This window comes from Adelges cooleyi, unplaced genomic scaffold (assembly GCF_023614345.1).
Source record: "Adelges cooleyi isolate 19-005CV unplaced genomic scaffold, UGA_ACOO_1.1 ACOO_flye_CR_arks_rails_tigmint_CR_PRNA_2, whole genome shotgun sequence".
Lineage (NCBI taxonomy): Eukaryota > Metazoa > Arthropoda > Insecta > Hemiptera > Adelgidae > Adelges > Adelges cooleyi.
The window spans coordinates 4,829,266-4,845,038 of NW_026095860.1; the positions used below are offsets into that span (position 1 = coordinate 4,829,266).

Below are 15,773 nucleotides of genomic sequence, written 5' to 3' on the forward strand. Positions count from 1 at the left end.
TGTCTATGAGAACAGATTTAGAAAAAACACATTTGGTAAATACTTAATAAGCTTTGAATCTTTATCATAATTAAATATTATTTAATATAAAATCATCAAAAAAGTAAGTGGTTATTAAAACATGTTTTCAGTTGTAAAATAACACAAACAAATATGTTTTGAAAAATAATTTTACCCAATTGAAATTATTATGAGAAAATAAGTGAATCATATTATATAATTTAGCTAACCAAGAAAAAACAACTTTTATTTCTAAAAAACAATGTAGACTTTCTGTCTAACAGGTGCTTATAGTAACACAGTATACATTTCAGACTAATTTTATAGTTTATTAAGTACAATTCATAAAGTTTGATAAGTCATTTTAAATAAATAATACATTTTAATAATAGAAATAATATATTTAATAGTTAAAGACACATGAAATAATCTGGTAAATAGTATAAAATATATAGAAATATACAATTATTTAATACATGATATATTATTCAGTGAATTGACACTGATTAAAATAAAACAATTTTTTATGATACTTAAATAAAGATAATTTTTAGTTAAAAAAAGTATATTTTATAAACTAAACATCAAAATTTACAAATATATAATGACTGATCAACTTGTACAATTTTGATTGTTTTAGCAAAAAAAAATTTTACAGTTTTTTTTAATCTAGGTATTCAAAATTTGATTACACATTTTTTCCCGACCATCATCAACATAATTTCAAAACAGTTTACAAAATTTTCACTCTTACAGTTAAGTCAAGATATTTATACAATAAATTAATATTTCAATGGTATTAAGGCAAGTAAATATTAATAGATAAGTAAATATAAAAACTACATTTATAATTTGTTAGGTAAGCTAATAATTATGTTTGTCAAAATTTGTATAGTAATATACTGTTAGTATCTTAAATGAATACAGTTTTAAGTCTAGTATATTATAAGATACTTGTATTGACACTCAAAGTGAAAAAATATTCAAACAATAATACAAAAATTAAAAAAAAAATTTTAAGTAAGTGTTACACGCTTGTTGACTCATGTACTGAAGTTCGAGTAATTCATTGTAGATTTTTTAAGAAAACTATTTTAAGCACACCGCACACTGGTATGATTAACTCAATACAGTATTACCAAATGTACGGTGTGTTTAAGGTAGTTTTCTACAAAACGACATTTGGCAAGTTGACTGATTAAACAAATCCCGACACACCACAAAATATAAAAATATAATTTTTTATACCTACTATATTTAAACTCACATTACTATACTTTATCATAATAATAAAATACCCTTGAAGTGCCTAATTTTATTTTTAGGATTTTTTCTAGCATCTGTGTTCTATTTTGTTTATCATTGTAGACTGCCATTTTGTCACAAGTAGTTGGCCTTTTTTTCAATTATTGTACATTTGCATAATGCACTAAAAATATCATGTATTTCTACTAATAACAAAAAAAAAGATTTATTAGTTATCTATAAAAAAAATAATGTATTACAATAAACACCACAATGGTGTTTTCAGATATTTCTGGTCATACTTAGTTTTTGGAGTTATAGACAAAAAACAATTTTTTAACAAGTTATTATTCATGTTTATTGCTAAATAAACGAGAACTAAACTAGATTCAATGTAATACTAAATATGTAATAGCTGTACTTCTAAAGCGACACAGCTGCTAGGCCGTTCGCGTGAGTAGGTCAAGGGAGCCATAGAAAGTTATGAATTTACACGTTTACCGTAGTGGGAGCTGTATAATCTGGAAGCCGTCAAAATATTGTGAAAGCACAAAGAAGCCATGAGATAAAAAAATTTGAACTTTTCCACAGCTGCTGGCGGATGCAACAGCGATAAGCAGTCGGCGACGCGTATCGAAATTGAAAAACACGACCACGAAGGGCAGAGCAATAATTATTTAGGTACCTACGTTCAATACGTTTGTTAGGTTATAGTTCAAGTAGCTATAACTTTTGAACTAGAGGAGCCTGCCAATTTCTGATATCAGTTTCATATTCAGCGTAATATACATCATATGACAACAACATAAAAAGGGTACCCGGAAAAGTAAACTTATGACCAATATTGTATTTTCAGACGATTAGTCAAAATCCAAACCATAGTCTCATAGAACTTATTGACCACCCAGCATACAGAACAGTCTCAAGAATTTTTAATGTTAGTAGTGACAATAGCTTATCTGTTTTTTTAAATTTAATTTACACAGCAAAAAAACTTAGTTGTGAGGTTAGGTTTGTTGTATTATTTTTCCACTTGCTTGCCGCGCATACCGCACGTTTTTTTATCCAATATTTTAATCGGAATTAAACGTGGAATAAAGCAATAATTATTAGAAAAAAGTGTTATTTAAAACGGTATAGTTCAAAAACATTATGTTATACCTAGATCTAGAATTATTGACAATTTATCACGGGTAGTTCCTGTAATCGGTAAACAGGAAATGTTGACACAAGGGCTTCTAACGGGCAGTTGGCCCCTGTTGTCTTATCCAAACTGCACAGCAGATGCCAGCTAGGTCCTAGAGTAACATATGTACACAGTGTACTAATTGCAAATACAGTAATTATTTATTAGACTTAAACTCACAAAATATTTATGGTATTAACAATGAACAACAATCAACAGCGGGCGAAACTCTTCGGATCTGGACTGTATCCACGCTCCCATACAACCGAGATCCAAACCGGCGTAACAGCGAGAAATTCGGCACAAGAACAGCGGCCCACGGCAACAATAATTCAGCCGGCACAGCAACAGTCAACAACAATTACAACCCGTCCGGCAAGACGACGGGAAAGCTGGTCACAACCAAAAAACTGGTGATTTGATACGGAGCAGAAAACAGCACAGTCGCAGGCGTTCCGCTTTCGTCCATAGGCGACGGACTCGCCTTGCCTCGTGCCGGTCGCACGTGGTTTACGGAGAAGAAAAGACTTCCGGCGACGCGAACGAAGTACGAACCGGTCGCGTCCGGCTGGACAGAACAACACGGGTGACTGGTGACAGTGTTACCACCCGGTTATGACGGCGCACGAACAGGAAATGTGCGTCAGCCTAAAATATATTGTTTTTTTTTATCATTTGAATTATTGCCATTTGGTTCTAGAGATAACAGTTAACTCTGATAAACGTTAGTTATATTTTAGTTACTTTTATTCTGATAGAATGGGCAGACTGACAGATTGTGATTTTATATTTTGGTGTTTCGGGGTTGGTCACGCTGATAAAATAAAAATTTTGTTATCTTTTGGAAACACTGTTATCTCTTATAATTTTTTGGAAGAACTGCCCCTGGTCCTACAGGCTACAACCGACCGTCTGTGTGATCAGTGAGCGCAAAATTGTGGCCCGCAATTTCCCAGAAACATTTTACTATCTTAGCTACGGTATTTAATCATTTCAATATTGCTTAAACATTGGAATATAATATTTTTTTTTTCGATGCAATTTGTACGCCACATAATACGCGCAACCAACTAAGAGATTAATTTAAATGCGCACACAAACAATGTTTGTACGTATATTGTTGACGATTGACCATACATTATAATATGTACATTGATTGAGAATTGTAATTCAATCACAAATTAGGTTCTGTTTTTGTTTCTATTTGAATCGCTTTTTGTTAAAAGGGCATATGTTAGATTTTTTTTTTTTGCATTTTTCAACTAGTATAAACTTGAATTAAATATTTTTACAGTATCGAAATTTGGTATAAATGTCGAGTACTATGCACGTCATAATACACATAAAAACAATTATTTACAAAGTTACCACATTTTGAAATTTATGCAGTATTTTATAATTTCCCAAAAGTTCACCTGTTGAAACATGTGCCCTTTTAACAAAAAGCGATTCATTTAAAATAAATACATTTTGTAAAAACGTCAAAAGCAATATACACGTTTATATTGGCATCTATACGTGTGTGAAGTTAGCCCCCTCGAAAAATTGTTTATTCAAATCAGTCCTAACAAATTGTAAGTAATTGTAACCAGATATTTAAAGTTTTAACTTCTTACTTGGCGGAAAACGCCAATTTTAAAAAGACCCTAGCCCTCTCCCTATTTTGCTCTAATAGTTCCGGACAAATTGTAAGTCATACATATGAATTTATAAGTAATTTATAATTCCCCATTTCATAACTATTGTAGTAATTAATATTTGATAAACGGAATATTATAGATAATAATTTATTTCGAAGGTATCAGATATTATTATCAAAGCTATTTAAAAAATGCAAAATATAACCATTAAAACGTTTAAATAGTTATGGTATTTACGATTTATTTAATAGAACTGTCGGACACGCAGGCCGGCATTTAACAATGAATAATCACACTTGACAATATATATTTCCGGATTTTACGGCACTATTGGGATTTGAGAATGCTCCAAATGATTTGGCGCATTAAAAAAATAAGTATACTTATTTACTTTCAAATTAAATTTGTACGCCAAGTAGTACATAGAATAACAATATAATCTCATGAAATCATCACCGTTTTTTTTATTATTATTTTCTAAACTCGAATTTATTAATAAATACTAAAAGGTACCTAAAACGTGATTAGTTAATAAATTGTTAATTATATAAATATTATTCAATATAAATTCGGATTTTTGCTGGTGACAGCGACGTCTTTGATTTTGTTCATAACCGATATATTTTGTTATAATATAAACAAATTAACGCGTTTTTAATCTATTCTATGCTTTTAAGTTCAAATAAAACATCATGGACCAAATTAAGTGTATACTTTTTATACTTCGCTCATTCGGCATTCCCCCAAGTTGTTATTAATACTTTTTATAATTTCAGCCCTAACTATAGGTACAAGTAATTTTATGAACACACAACATTATTTATTAATAATACTTAGCGCTTTCCAAGACACACACACACACACAAACACAAACATATGCAACGTTATAAGCACGTGCCATGTTGACCGATCGTTTTTTCAAAACATAAAATCTTTTGTCTTTGCGGGCTTTGTTCGAGTCGCATGTCTTGCAGCACAATAGATAGCCGGTAGGCAAGAGCGGCAAAGTCTCAACGTATATTTTCGTCGCGCCATTCGACAACGGTGGCACCGAGCTGAGCTACCGTGAATTGACGTTTGACTGTGACTGAACGCCCCCGCCACGATTTCGAGTTCAGTACGTTCCAACTTCCACCCACGAGCGCGGCGGCGTACGTCACCGGCGTGCTACTACCGGCCTGACGTCATTTCATGGAAGATCCAGTGGCCAACGGTCGTTTACCGTTTTGCCTATAGAAACTGACGTTTTCCCCATCGGCAACACTAGTCTTCCGACGGGAGACATTTTCGACACAAGCGACAACCGCTACGGACCGGCGAGTTCTGCGACCGAACAAACTCGATTTTCGACCGTTGTTTTTTTCTTCCATGACATAGCAACGGGAGCTCCGACGGACGGCGATTGGTCACAACACAATCGCGAGTATCGTAGCGCGCACAGGCGGCTCCTGTGGTAACTGGTTAAGTTTACAGGTTATTTATTTTACACACGGCCGAATTATTACAGTAGTATAACACATAATAATATTGTAACACACAAATTATCAAGTGAAATCCAAACGTTCTTGACGACCGTTTAGTTATTGAATAAAATTAATTGTTTTTTTTTCTCTGTTCTGTATGTTTAACTATTTCGTGATTGTATTGTTTTGTTTGTTCTAATTATATAAAAAACAAATTTTTTTTTTACTTTTTTATACGTGTGCACACGAGCCGTCTTCAACCGACTGCAATACCGCCGTCCGCAGTAAGTACATGTTAATATTATATTCTAACACACAACACGATACCTTTGCCTCCAACGTCGTCCGATACGGCGGCGGTGCTTATCTTATGCAGCGGTGTGTACAATTTCGGATCTAGGCGGTTTGCTCTTTTGAACAATTTTGAAAAACGCCTTTTCGCGGTTATCGAACGCGGGGGACAGGTTTGGATGTCGTGTGATCAGACGCGGCCGATACGTTTGCCAACCTTGTACATAGTATTGTTGACCATGTGATAAAAACGCCTCGGGACCGTATTGCATGTTTCCGTTGGTCAATTTTCGGCAGTATTCCGCCCAGACAAGGTCACTTACGAACAAAATTCAAAAGTATCTGGGCCCAAGCGAAACAGTGTAGGCTATTGGTTCACCACTGTAATTTTGGACGGTAGAATTAAAAATATAAAAGCCATAAAATTTCAATAGAAAATCACACTGCAGTAAAGACATATCAACTGGGTATGTGTTTTCAAAATTGAAACACAATTGAACTGAACATCACAGTTGTTGCGTAACAATTTGTGTTCGGTCGTATGAGCATTTCCTTAGATAGTTCATATGTTACTTAGATATTTCCTACAATAGTTATCACATTCGATTTGTTCGATTCCATACGATAGCTTTGTAGTTAATCGAAAAATCATTTTTTTATATACCTATTAATATATATTATAGGTTAACTAATAATACAATATTTAGATCCATAATAAAATAAATAAATTACATTAAAAAATGTGTTATGTAAAAAACATATTTTAATCTTTAATTAATTGTGGCCTTCTTTATTTTTTGTTTGTCAACATATTATACAACAAAGTCAGTAACTATTTGCAAAACAATAAAATTATATATTGTTTGAAAACCTATGGTACCAATTACCAATACTTAAATTTTGTTTGCTTATCACCTAGGTAATAGAATAAACAATTACAACTTAGTATTTTGTATCAATATAAAAAAAAACATTTTTCATGATTTAAATTTGAATTGCCTATGGTCATTTCTGAATTTATTGTTGTATTTTTGTTAAAAACTAATTAATTATTATATTTCTGTTTGTTTTTTTATAAATGTTTATTCTTTGTGTGCTTACAATTGAAAGTGTGAATATATTATATTAGGTATGTTAAGAATTGTATTTAATAATTTTAGTTTTAATGTGTTTGTTATAGTATTCTGTGTTATTCGTATGATGTGTTGGAATGATGCCTGCCGCAAGCAAACAAATAGGTTCTGCTTTGTTCCAGTCCCTGTCCAATCAAGTTAATGATAGGCGGACTCACCATACTACTGTGGCTGACGACCGGTCCAGCTATTTGTATATAGCTTCTAGCCGAATTCTGGATAAAAATATTGAATTTGAAATGCTGGACCACAAGCCATCCATGTTGACCCAAATGAAAAATAGTTGTATTATGTTACTACAAAATGGTTGTAACAAAAAAGATGTTAAAAAACCTGAACGGATGAACGGCGATTGTAATGGCAAAGTGTCTCATTTGCCCAAACCCAAAGTGATATTGTTTCCTCCTGAGCGTGTTCAACTCGGCTGGCAAGATAAAAAAATGTCGGTTGGTTCCGGATTAGAAAATCCCGGTGTAATATGTTACATCAATTCTACGTTGCAGGTAAGATATTATTTGTTATAGCTTTCTCTACTTGGATGGTTTTCACAGAAAACTTTTTGGTAGTAAAATGTAAACATCAGAAGTCTTTAAATAGTTTTCACCAATATTAAAATAATTCATTACACACATACCAGTCTGGTATATATACTATTTTATAAAATTAAGAAAAATTATAAATGAGTTGAGAAACAACCTTAATTATACAAAAGTATAAAATAAAAACTATTTTATTTTATTATACAATAAAAAAAAAAGTTTATTTTCTATGATAAAATTGCTTAAATATTAAAACATATAAAATGGTTAGATTACAAATATTTTACGTAGTTTGCTTTAATTACCAATTGTTAATTTTTGTGTTTTTTTTTATGGTAGTTGCCTAGACAAATTAATATTATATGTACCTAAATATAATATGTATTATTGCAATATTGTAATTTATGTCTAAAATAAATATATTTTTGCTTCAATGCGAAGCTGAGAGGATATTTTTTATGTAATAATGGTGTTGTATAAATATTTTTTATAGAACTTTTTTATTATTTTTTTTTTTTTCACCAAAAAGTTAGTTCTTTAAATATGGTACACGATCCCATTTTCCTTTATCTATTGTGTAATATTGAAGATTCTTTTTTTTAATTGCTTACAGGCTCTTTTTCACATTCCTGCATTTACAAATTGGTTAACAAGCGACGAGCAACATCAAAAAAAGTGTCAGCAAAAATGTAAGTTTTTTTTGCTTTTAGAACAGTTACATTTATTTTGGTTTTAATTTCATTTTATTTGGTTTTTAATTATTTTACAAATAAAAACATATTGTTGATTGTAAACGGATTACTGTTTTCTCATTTCAACATTGATTTTTAGCTGGCTTCCAAAAAGATTGCACGGTTTGCATGGTGAGCGATACATTTATACTATCGCAGAAGCATACTGGCTCTAGTTTCAAGGCCTCCATCATTACAAATCGTCTTTCTCGTATGTACTACTGATTATTTATTATCACTATGAAAGATTTAACAATAAATTATTATTATTCATTTTTATTTCAGTAATATGTAAACATTTATCTACATATCGGCAAGAAGATGCTCACGAGTTTCTTCGTTACCTCATTGAAAGTATGGAAAGATGTTATTTGTCCGTTTTAGGGCTCGCGGCTAAGTCGTAAGTGATATTATCATTTTCTTTATTACGAAAACAATATTAAAGTATTTTTTCAAACATTTTAACAGCTTAGATAATTATTCTAAAGAAACGACACCCATCAATCAAATATTTGGGGGTTACATTCGGACAGAAGGTAACACAAATTTATTTAAACATTTAAAACCAATTAATGTTGACGGTTTTTTTTTTGTTCAGTTACTTGTGGTAAATGTAGACATGTGTCTACTACGTTTCAACATTTCCAAGATCTCATTCTTGACATTCGGCAGTCGGACACCGTCAATGACGCTTTAAACAATTATTTCGAAAAAGAACCCTTAGACGAATCATATGTTTGTGAACGTTGTCGACGTCAAGTCGCCGCTGACAAAAAATTTTCAATAGAAAAAGCACCGAACGTGTTATGTATTCAATTGAAAAGGTAAACATTATATATTTAATAATATAGTGCATCTGTTTAATATTATTTTATGTTGATAACAATGTGTTTTCATCACTGTTTTTGTAGGTATAGTGTCGGATTACACGGCTTTAGTAGCGGTAATAAAAATAGTAAAGCTATGCAAATAAATGAAAGAATAGACTTGTCAAAGTATCTGTTCGATCAGCATAAAGATCGAAACGATTCGAGACCACTACGATATCGTTTAGTATCTATGGTAATACATTATGGTTCGAGCTTAAACAGTGGACATTACACTGCCCTTGGTCTGACGCCGTCGGGATCATATTATTACTTTAACGACTCAAGCGTATGTATAGTTGGCCATGATATATACATATATCATTATTTTGTTTATTTTATATTTATTAATTTGCATTTCAACCTACTTTTTAATAGGTTAGTCAAGCAAATTTCAAAAACTACTCGAACAGCCATGATTCGTACATTATATTCTACGAGCTGGAACCTTCTGCGTGTGCAAAAAATACGACATTCGAAATAAAAAATTCCACTGTCACGTCTGCCAGTCCTAATTACAAGTCGCCAATAGCAGGATTTTTTTCGAGTACATATTTTTACACACAAGAAAATTAAACCTTGAATGTTATGAAAATATAATAATAAATGTATGTATTTAGATAAAACTAACACCAATGGCATTACAAAACCATTAAACGGCGTAAATGGTATCAAAGCGCTGAACGGTAAAGAAAAGAAGCCCATGTTTTATGACAAATGGGATACACATATTAAAACGTAAGTAGTAATTAAATTGTCGTTATATTTGTCGTATGTTAAGCTTTCAAAAACCAAACGTGATTACATTACATTTTAGTAAACTATTAATATACGTAATTGTGCTGAGATCAGTGTTTGGAACATTCAATGCCAAAAAACATGTTAGTATACATGTTTAGGTAGTTTTTTTTTTTTTGATACATCCAATTATTACATCATTTATTTTTCCATCATTTCAGGTGCAAACAAGGGCAGGCAAAGGACAAGTCTCATTTGAAAATTCCTTTATTCCCCAACAACAATAAACTGACTGCAGAACCTCAGATTACTTGTGTTAAACCGTCTTCCTTGTTTAACAGATTAGTGCCTTACATCGACTCTGACAAAGACGATAGCGATACTAAAAGTAGTTTATCTGGTGACGAAAGCCCTAAAACTGTCGAAGTAGCGGCAAAAAGTAAATCCTCTACTGATCAAAAAGTGCCAGATAAAAAACCTTTAGTGATTAGACCCAAAGAAGAATCAAACGGTGAAGTGACGAAGGATACACCTACAAAAAAGTGTCTTGTGTTGAAACCGACGCATGAAGACTCTCCTCCGACTAACGAGAGAAAGGACTTAACACCCGTCAAAAGGTGTTTGGTACTGAAACCTAAAGATGAAGAACCATTAGAAATTAAACCAGAACCAGATTCTGTAAAGAAATGTTTGGTGCTTATGCCAAAGGAACACAACGGCTTCGGCGTAGCCAAAACATCGAACTCACTCGATACAAACTGTACTGAGAAAAAAAACCGTCGCCGTGAGGCGAACGGATTCCACGATTTTGATGGGAATAAATCTAATACCCGACTAGAACACAACGGTGTAAATGGGTAAGTGTAAACATTGTTAAGTAATTATCAATTTTACAATTTGATAACAAAACAAAAAAACATTGTTTTTTTTTTTAATATTTTATAAACATCAATTGTTATTACAAAATAATTGTAATTTTTTTTTTAAAAAAAATTTGATATTTTATTTAGGTTTAAATCACCTTCAGACTGTAATAAGACTAATGAAAAACTTAATGGCAATCATAACGAAGAAAAAAATTGGTAAGTCATAGATTTAAATAACAACTTTTTTTGTAAAATTAGTTAACACTTTTTTTAAATTGGCTAAAAATGCAAACCAAAAAAAAACATAGTTGTTTTTGCCTAATAAATGTTTAGTATTATTTTGTCACCACGTCACTACATTGAAAATAAACAGTAGTTTAATACTTCGGGTAGTTTTAATCTTCTACGCACAATTTATGTATATACATATATAAGTACATTTTTTTTTCAGGAGCAAGTTATCTAACGGCAACAGTCACAAACATTCAAATGGTACAAAAAACTGGTTAGTAGTATATTAATAATATTATTTGAACTAATATTTATAACTATTCTAATTTGTCTTTTTTCCCCCCTGTAGGCCTAAATTTTCAAACGATTTTCAAACTAATGGTAACATAAGATCAAACGGTAATAGCTTTAAAGAATCTATGAAAAACCGAACACATTTAGGTTTTGGTGGAGATGGTATGTAAAATTTAACTTAATTGATAATTAAATTCTTTTTTAAACATTTATCAAAAAATAAAACATTTCCTCCCTTTTTTTTCTTTTTTATATAAATGTTTGTCTTGTATATTTGTCAATGATAAAGATAAAATATTTAAATAAACCCTTAACCGCAAAAATAATACTTTACGCTATAGAGTATTATTTTTGAGATTAGGGGTTTATTTAAATAAATAATTATTTTATTATCTACAACCACAAGTGTTGATTAAGTTTTTTCTAGATTAATTAAGATATTTACATAATTTTTAAACATTTTTTTTGCTTGTCACTTTTAGTTAAAACTTGGAATGGGGAAAAGAGCTACGTGGAAAAAGACTGTGAACAGGAACGGAGTAATGGACTCAAACGTACTTATGATGACGATTACAATGAAGATTTTGACCGAGGAGTTGTAAGTCTTTTGTAGAAATATGTTATAGAAAACATGAATTAAAAATACTTAGATTGATTAATTTTATTTGATAATAATATTAAGAGGATGTGATCCCCCCTTTTTATCAAGGAGTTGGCTATAGGCAAATTTTTCCAAATTCCTAATTTAAAATTTTAATTTAATGTAATGTGTAATTATTAGTTTAGTATTTAGAACTCCTTTGGATAGTTAATCTATTTTTCGGACTATTGCTGCAACTTTGTCAGCGATTTAAAACATTTTTATCACTTAAACATAGTAACGCAGAAATTCCATGGTTGTTTTATAGCAAAAAAAACCTATTTTAATATTGATAGATTACAAAATTTTGGAGACAATATTATATCCAATATTGAAAATAACATTGTGAAAAAAGATTATAGCTATTTTAAAATTTTATTTTTTATGTTAATTATTCAGCTAAATATTAGGTTTATCAAAAATATTGTCACCAAAATCTTGTCATCTTTTGTTTTTGTTATAAATATTTTACTCTAAAAACATCATGGAGTGAGTAAAATGCGTTTTGTGTAGCTATGTTTTAACGTTGGAAAATTGGAAAATGATGTCCTCTTAAATGAGACTAAATGGAGGAGTAGTGGCTGAGTGCGTTTGACGTCAGTGTGTTTGGTGCTCACTGTCACCAGTTAAATTCGACACTCGGTCACGGATACTCCATTTAGCGCCATGAAATCATCTAATAAAAAAAGATCTGAACAATTGTTAACTATTGTCTTGTTGATAATGCTATTAAATAAATAGCTTCACAATATTTGTTTTTTTAATAATGTTAATATATATTTTTAAAAAAAATCATAAGGAAAATATTATTTGATAAAAGTTTCTTTTGATTTTGTATAATAACAAATTAAATGTGTTGCAGGTAAAGAAAAAGAAATTTGATAAAAATCACTATACCAAAGAAAACGGATCAACAAATACTTTGCAGTTGTTACACAATCAGCTGAATCAATTCAATGGTAAAATGGGACGTAGTAAAATCACTTGGATGAACCGATCGAAGAACAATAATAACTATAGATCGTTCAACCACTCCAATCACAACAGTTATCGTCACAACGGCGGTTTTAAAAAACCCAGGTATAACAACAATAATAGACGACACTGGTCAAAGCAACGTTAGATACATATAAAAAAAAATAGTTTTTTTTTATTTCATTTTTAATATAAATTTTGTACTAAAAATATAAACAACAAAAAACTTGTACTGTAAATATATTAATTTTGATAAATGTAATGTTATGAAAAAAATAAGACAAAAAAAAATAGGAAGTCTGTTATTATTAAGTAGACTTCATGTCAGGTTTAATGTTGTATAATTCTTATACATGATACATATTTTAAAAAACATTTTGGCTAGAGATTCTGTTTTTTTTTTTAATTTTTAACTAAATTTACCCGCGTATCATTATTGGTCTAATTCAGAATTCAAACTTCCCCCTCCCTATATATATATAATTGCATTTTTTTCTTTCTTAATATGTCTTTCATAATAATTCATTAACACTCTATTGGCAGTATAGAATCGCTATTAATAAGTTGTTGTAGAACAATTCTTTCGTTATTCCCCATTATTATGTATGTAATTGTATATTATGTATTTATTTCAGTTTTCAAAACTTATTAATTTTTTTTTTTGAGAACTGCAATGATTGGCCTACAGACTAAATATTAAATTATTATAATTTATACGTATATTTTTTTTTTATGTTGGGACATTAATGTTTTAAATAATGCCATGAGAACCGTTAAACTGAGCACTTCTAGAGTTTCTGGTTGTTTTTTCTACGAATTGAAAGTATATTTTAAAGTAAGAAGAAAAATGAAATGATTGCTAAACACACTCAATTGTTACGATAATATATTTTTTTACATTTACACTTGACTTTTAATAATTATATTTAAGTAATGACTACTGTAATTTGTATTTAAGATAATGTGTCTAGTTAGAATTAATATACATTTTAAACACAAGTCAATACCCAACAACTTTTTTACTGATGAGCCTTAATTACACCGGGAGAATTCCCCAGCTAATCGACAGCAAGTAAAGTCTTCAGTAAGCAACTGTTGTTGTGAGTGTAAATTACACACCGTCTACATATCTTGCGAGTAGCGTTAAAAATGTAACTTGTTGCCGATGCGTTTAACTAGACTTACGTGTTGTAAATTCACTTAGTGTAATTGAGGCTTAAGTCATCGTGCTTGAAACATAATATTGCCTTTTTTTTTAGTTTTTAAAACACAAAATATTTTAAATCTATTTGCAATGAAGAATTTGTTTATTCTTATTTTAATAAAATTACAAATAATATAAATGTAAGGCTGATAATATTATGATAAATTTTAGTATGATATTTAAAAAGTAATTTTTTTTTTGGGCATTTTATTTCATGAATAGATAATTTTTCACAATTTTCATCAATTATTGTTAAAAAAAAATAATAACTGGCAAGTACACACTTATAGTATTGAAATACAAAAGACCTTTTGTAATATTGTTTTGTATTTCTTAAGTTTGTAGGCACTGGCGAAGAGCCTGTTGTTCTAAACAATGTTTGTACTCCGATTTACACGGTTTGTTCCTATTGCATCAAAGTATCCGAGCTACAGAATTGTATTTATTTAAAAAAAATCATTATTATTATTATAACTATTATGTATTTGTTTTGTTTGTACTTGAGAAAAATGTTGTGTGTAATTTTAAATTTGAAAAAAAAACGAGTATTGTTTCTTTCTTATTTGCCGATAAATAAAAACAAAATATAAGTAGCACAAATTATTAATTGAAAAAAAAACACTTAACGCTAAGGTTGAAAAAAAATAATGTAGTTTTTCGTTAAAATTTCAAAATGTTAAAACGATTGAATACATAACAATCTGTTGTATTATTTAAAAAAAATATGTATATATATACATATATATATAAAATTATAGATCTAAGAATTTCAGAACTTTACTTTTTAGCTATCAAAGTCGACTTGTTTGTTTTGTTTTTATTTTTTGTATTTAATTGTAAATTTTCTATGTAAATATGTTTTGTATTTAGAAAAAAAAATGTATATATTTATAAAAACCGAAATGAAAAATGTGTACAATTTAAAGTGAAAAAAATCGTGTAAATATTATTATAATGTTGATATTGACGATAATAGGATATATATATATAGACAAAGTATATAATTAAAATAATTACGAATGTCAATTTGAAAAATAAATAAATAGAAATTGTTTAATGAGATGATGTAAATCGTAAACAATGTTTCCTACCCATTATCGATTTCCTTCTTAAGTATAATCACTTAATCATTTTGATACCCATAATATGTATGTGTATATATTGTACATTATACACCCGTCTAGCATTGGAAACAGATGTTTTTTTAACCTTTAAACATTCTTGACCCGTTTCTTTCGTTTCGCCTGCAAACTCGTATTATGGTGATGATAATATAGAAGAAAAAAAATTAATTAATATTTCAAACGAGAATCTTTTTTACCACGCCGAGCCAATAATATTCTCGTGGTAACTTTTGGTTGGAGAAAAACTATCAGCTGTAGTTGGGTTGGGGAGGCCACGGGTCTTTGGGAATTTTTTTAAGTGAAATCTGATGGTGTTTGGACTTTTTTCATAAATATGTATATAATTTTGTTTTTTTTTCGTCATGGATTTAGATATGGATTGATTTTCGAATAAAAAGTTGTGTTGGTCGTTCTCGCATAAACAACATTTTAGATATGCGAATTAATAATAGAAATTAATCTTGGAGCATATTGGCAACGTTTTCAGACTTTTTTTAAAACCCATCCTGATCTTAAAATATATGATTATCAAATAATTTCTATGAAAAAACTATTATTTTAAACAAGACAAATGCAGCTGGTCCTGCATACCTATAGTTCTGATTCA

The 15,773-nt window shown here is 30.0% G+C and overlaps 1 protein-coding gene and 1 long non-coding RNA gene across 3 annotated transcripts; one reads left to right on the plus strand and one right to left on the minus strand.

Moving 5' to 3' along the window:
- Positions 1-426: 426 nt before the first annotated feature.
- On the minus strand, positions 427-2,974 carry LOC126833491 (uncharacterized). Its single transcript, XR_007684952.1, has 3 exons — positions 2,612-2,974; positions 2,407-2,543; positions 427-1,451 (listed from the first exon to the last, which is right to left on the minus strand). It is a non-coding gene; the product is annotated as an uncharacterized LOC126833491 (long non-coding RNA).
- Positions 2,975-5,289: 2,315 nt separating this feature from the next.
- LOC126833552 (ubiquitin carboxyl-terminal hydrolase 36) lies at positions 5,290-14,700 on the plus strand. 2 transcript variants are annotated; one of them, XM_050564968.1, is made up of 17 exons: positions 5,290-5,818; positions 7,006-7,461; positions 8,111-8,186; positions 8,329-8,439; positions 8,514-8,628; positions 8,697-8,764; positions 8,827-9,052; positions 9,140-9,383; positions 9,473-9,641; positions 9,715-9,832; positions 10,054-10,689; positions 10,843-10,914; positions 11,150-11,203; positions 11,279-11,385; positions 11,706-11,821; positions 12,726-12,943; positions 14,381-14,700. In XM_050564968.1, the coding sequence occupies exons 2-17, from the start codon at positions 7,036-7,038 to the stop codon at positions 14,385-14,387; spliced, it is 2,763 nt and encodes a 920-aa protein (XP_050420925.1). In that variant the 5' UTR covers positions 5,290-5,818; positions 7,006-7,035; the 3' UTR covers positions 14,388-14,700. The 2 variants fall into 2 exon arrangements, with proteins under 2 accessions (XP_050420925.1, XP_050420924.1); XM_050564967.1 differs by lacking the exon at positions 14,381-14,700 and having other exon boundaries at positions 12,726-13,079.
- The last annotated feature ends 1,073 nt before the right edge of the window (positions 14,701-15,773 follow it).

Excerpts from the sequence above, each read along its gene's own strand:
- LOC126833552 (XM_050564967.1), top strand. The coding sequence starts at position 7,036 with ATGATGCCTGCCGCAAGCAAACAAATAGGTTCTGCTTTGTTCCAGTCC. Across the intron at positions 11,204-11,278 it reads TCAAATGGTACAAAAAACTG|GCCTAAATTTTCAAACGATT; the intron begins GTTAGTAGTATA and ends TCCCCCCTGTAG. Across the intron at positions 11,822-12,725 it reads AAGATTTTGACCGAGGAGTT|GTAAAGAAAAAGAAATTTGA; the intron begins GTAAGTCTTTTG and ends AATGTGTTGCAG.